Source organism: Montipora capricornis, chromosome 4 (assembly GCF_036669925.1).
Source record: "Montipora capricornis isolate CH-2021 chromosome 4, ASM3666992v2, whole genome shotgun sequence".
NCBI classification, from domain to species: Eukaryota; Metazoa; Cnidaria; class Anthozoa; order Scleractinia; family Acroporidae; genus Montipora; species Montipora capricornis.
This window is the reverse complement of record NC_090886.1, coordinates 26333269-26336791: the sequence shown is the minus strand read 5'-3', so window position 1 is coordinate 26336791 and position 3523 is coordinate 26333269. Positions and strand designations below refer to the sequence as shown.

The following is a 3523-nucleotide window of genomic DNA, read 5'->3' as shown; positions in this document are numbered from 1 at the left end:
TTCCCACAGCCTGCTCTCGTCTGACCTTGTAGCTCAGTCGGTAGAGCAGCGGTGATCTAACCCGAAGGTCGTGGGTTCAATTCCTACCCTGGTCAAAGTTTTTCTCTGTCCATGTGTGGGCTCATTTCCATCAGTAGGGCTAACGCTCACATGGTTCATATGAGGTAGAAACTTTTCTAGTCAGTTGATCTTTAGTGGTTAAGTGGATAAAAACAGTTCCTTTAAAGTGGGTGCTCCGGGACCAAATCCTGTCCGGGGGCTGCTTTTACTTTTATTCTTTTTATTTGCTACCACAAGTCCTGGGACAGAGTGATCAAAATGGAGGATAATGCTTCATTTAAGACAAACTAACAATGAAGGATAATCCTTCATTTGAGGAAGAGATCGTGTTGAGTTACCGTCATGTTGCGTAAGGTCTCTATTCTCGTCACCAGAGCGTCGGATCATTTCTGAGCATGATCCACAAAAGCTCTGGAGTTGAAACTGGCTGCAAGGACGTTGTTCTTAGCTCTGGTTATACGCATTGGGTTTGGATGTCGAACAACTTTAACTTAACTTATTCAGAACGGAAATCGTGACCTCGTAGTAATACTCTAACTGTAACAGTTTAAAAGTCGCTATTCTTGAAGAATTCAATCGCAGAGACTTCACGAACTGCTGGTAATGTGATTCCCAGATCTAGAATTAACTGGTTCTTAGGCTGTAGCAAACCAGAATCAAGGTCTGCTATTTTTCGAGTTGCAAGTATAGTTGCTCGTATGCCGATCAACGGACACAGAGCGAGTTTAGGACACCAAAAAAAGTGCCAATTAGGCTAAGGGTAGATTAAACCTACCTTTGGCTTACATAAATTTATTGACTGAAACTGAGGAACATTTTGAACACTTCTGTATGATTGAGATGTTGAGACTGTTTTCTAGACAGGGGCACGGGTAAATACCAGTAAAGCCAGCGACACACTAGGCTATTTTGTTCGCCGCCTAGTGTCATTACATGGCATGTCAGACATCGGCAATGTTTGAGACGTCATCGATTTTCAAACAAAATTCTGAATATCTCTGGAACGAAAGGAGGTATTCAAAAATAGAAAACAGCATTGTTCATCACTTTGATAGGTCTTTAAAATAAGCAAAAGATAATTTTCACTTCATAGGCACTTTAAATTTGCCGCAATTTGCCTAGTGTGCCCGCGCCTGCAATTTTTACGCCCGCCGCAGCGAATTGCTGAAGGATTCAACCAATAAGACCTTACGATTTTATCACGTCACTGCATAAAAATGGCGATTTTCGCTGCAGATCAAAATCGATGCGATCGGCAATCAAATTGCCTAGTGTGTCGCTGGCTTAACAAATGGTTAAAGGGTTTGATCCTGAAATTTATTTTGTTGCGTATGTAATTTGATACGATTGGGTTTCTTGTCTTCACGCATGCAATGAAATAAGAAGCGTTTTTTGCCTCTAATAGCAAATATGTTGTTTGTTTCATCTAATGTCTCTCTGGAAAAGGTTTTTTTTTCGGAAATTTAGCTGATAGCTGAGATTCCAGCACTCCCATCCTGACCCTCTTTTGTGAATTCATCATGTTGTGTAATATTCGAGCTTAACAAATTTGCATACGTGGGTTGAAATGTGATATGCGAGGAGACAGGAATTTTTTCTTTCTCACAAATGATTAATAGGCGGCCAAGGTTTTAACGTCAGAAAAAGATCTGCTCTGTCATTATAGAGTAAAATAAAGTTTATTTGGGAAGCCAAAAATTTTTCTTTAAGATCCCGGTTAATCCAATTTATTGCTACGACTTGGGGCATGTTTACATGGAGGTGGGGTAACTCGCGTAGCTAGAGTAACACGCCTAGGTGGGTTCGAAGAATAGCTCGAGTTTACATGCAATCTTACCACCCTGGGGTCCCGGGTGACCCTTCTCGACGCTACTGTGTGGTAGCTAGGTAAGTAAACAGGCAAATGGCGGGTAAAGGATGCATTTTGGCGGTTAATGCTTTTTTTTACTCTCACTAGCTACTCGGTTGCTTCAACTTTTTAGTGATGTGGCTTCTTAACATCACTTTTAAGGCTGCAACGCCTCCACCAAAGGAAGTATATCGTGACATGATTCGACCCCGGGTTCGCGAGTTACCCCACCTTCAAGCGTTTACATGGCAAAACGCGACCCCGCCTAAGCGGGTTACCCCGTCTGGCAGACCGGGAAATCGGGCAACCCGCCTCGGCGGATTACAGTATCGCTCAGAATTAACCTAACAGGGAACGCGTTCACGAACGTGATCAAAACGAAACTAGAACGAGCAATGAAGCAGCAACAGAACGGATACGGAACGGGGGCAGAACGGATATGGAACGAACACGTTCTCTATAATGTATTCTCTAGAACGCGTTCTGTACGTGCACTAAAACACTTGCTCCAGAACGCGTTCTCAGGAACTCGTTCAGCTCAGCGAAATTTAGGTGTAGCATTGCGTGTTTGTAATTGTTAGTTTGCAGTGAACTCGAAGTTTGTTGGTAGTGTACCGTTTTATTTTTGTTGTTAGTTTGGGAATTTATTTCATTTGCAGTGAGCTTATTCATTTCGTTAATAGCTTGCGAAATTATATTTCGTTTGCAGTGAGCTGATTGCAGGAAACTGACAGTTTAAGGGACGAAATTGATCATTGAAGTAACGGATTAAAGTCTTAAAGATGCAAACTTTTACAACTACAATGCTATGGCTACACTTACTAAAAAAGACAGTCAAGTAGAAATGAAAGAAAATAAAAACGTACAGTGAACACGTTTTTTGGAAAACAGCATTTTTTTTTGGCATTATGACGTTGTCCTAACTAAAGCTCAATCTCTCTTAAAGTTATTAGCAAGCCTTTAAATTCATATTAATAATATGAGTAAAGATTTATAAATGCTTCTGAAACACGAGGTAAAAGTTGGGTTAATTCCAGCTTGTTAGTCTCCTGTTCGCATGGGTTTCTCGCAAACAGTTATAGGCTTGTATTGGGTTGTATCGCATCGTATATCGTTCCACTTCTTCAGTGTGAATGGTCTTCCAAACAACAGCATCTCTGTACACAGTTCCCTGCCTAGCACATTGTTGGGTTCCCCTGGAGACCAGTTGGAGTAGTTCCGCCCAAAAGAACTTCCGTCCACCCACTGAAATTCACCCCTGGGGTGAGACTTGAAAAGTCCAAGCCACATATGTGCTTGTGTCAAGTTGTTCCTTCTGAGATATGCCTAAAAGAGTGATTGGTTTACTTTAGTACTTTAAAGGTCCCATCCGCGATGTTGAATATATCCCTACTGACTCAATCATCTTTTGATGGTAGCTAATAACGCACTAGAGTACCCACGTAAGTTGGTCTGTTTTTAGCCACCCGTGCAAAATGGATGCCGTCGGATGGGGAACAAAGACGCTTTTGTAACTATTGTCATGAAAGGAAAAAAGAACCAAACCATAACAATGGGCAAGGTTTGATATGGAGATCACCCTGTCTTGGTCTGAGGGGCCTATTACGAGAGGCC

The 3523-nt window shown here is 41.8% G+C and overlaps 1 protein-coding gene across 3 annotated transcripts in view; it reads right to left on the bottom strand.

Annotated features, from left to right (window-relative positions):
* Positions 1-1725: 1725 nt before the first annotated feature.
* The window catches only part of LOC138045853 (uncharacterized), a 217939-nt gene continuing 216141 nt past the window's right edge, over positions 1726-3523 (bottom strand). For all 3 annotated transcript variants that reach the window (XM_068892486.1, XM_068892487.1, XM_068892488.1), the window contains one exon: positions 1726-3235. In XM_068892486.1, the coding sequence (XP_068748587.1) occupies positions 2951-3235 (285 nt within the window). In that variant the 3' untranslated portion in view covers positions 1726-2950. The remainder of the gene's footprint in view (positions 3236-3523) is intronic.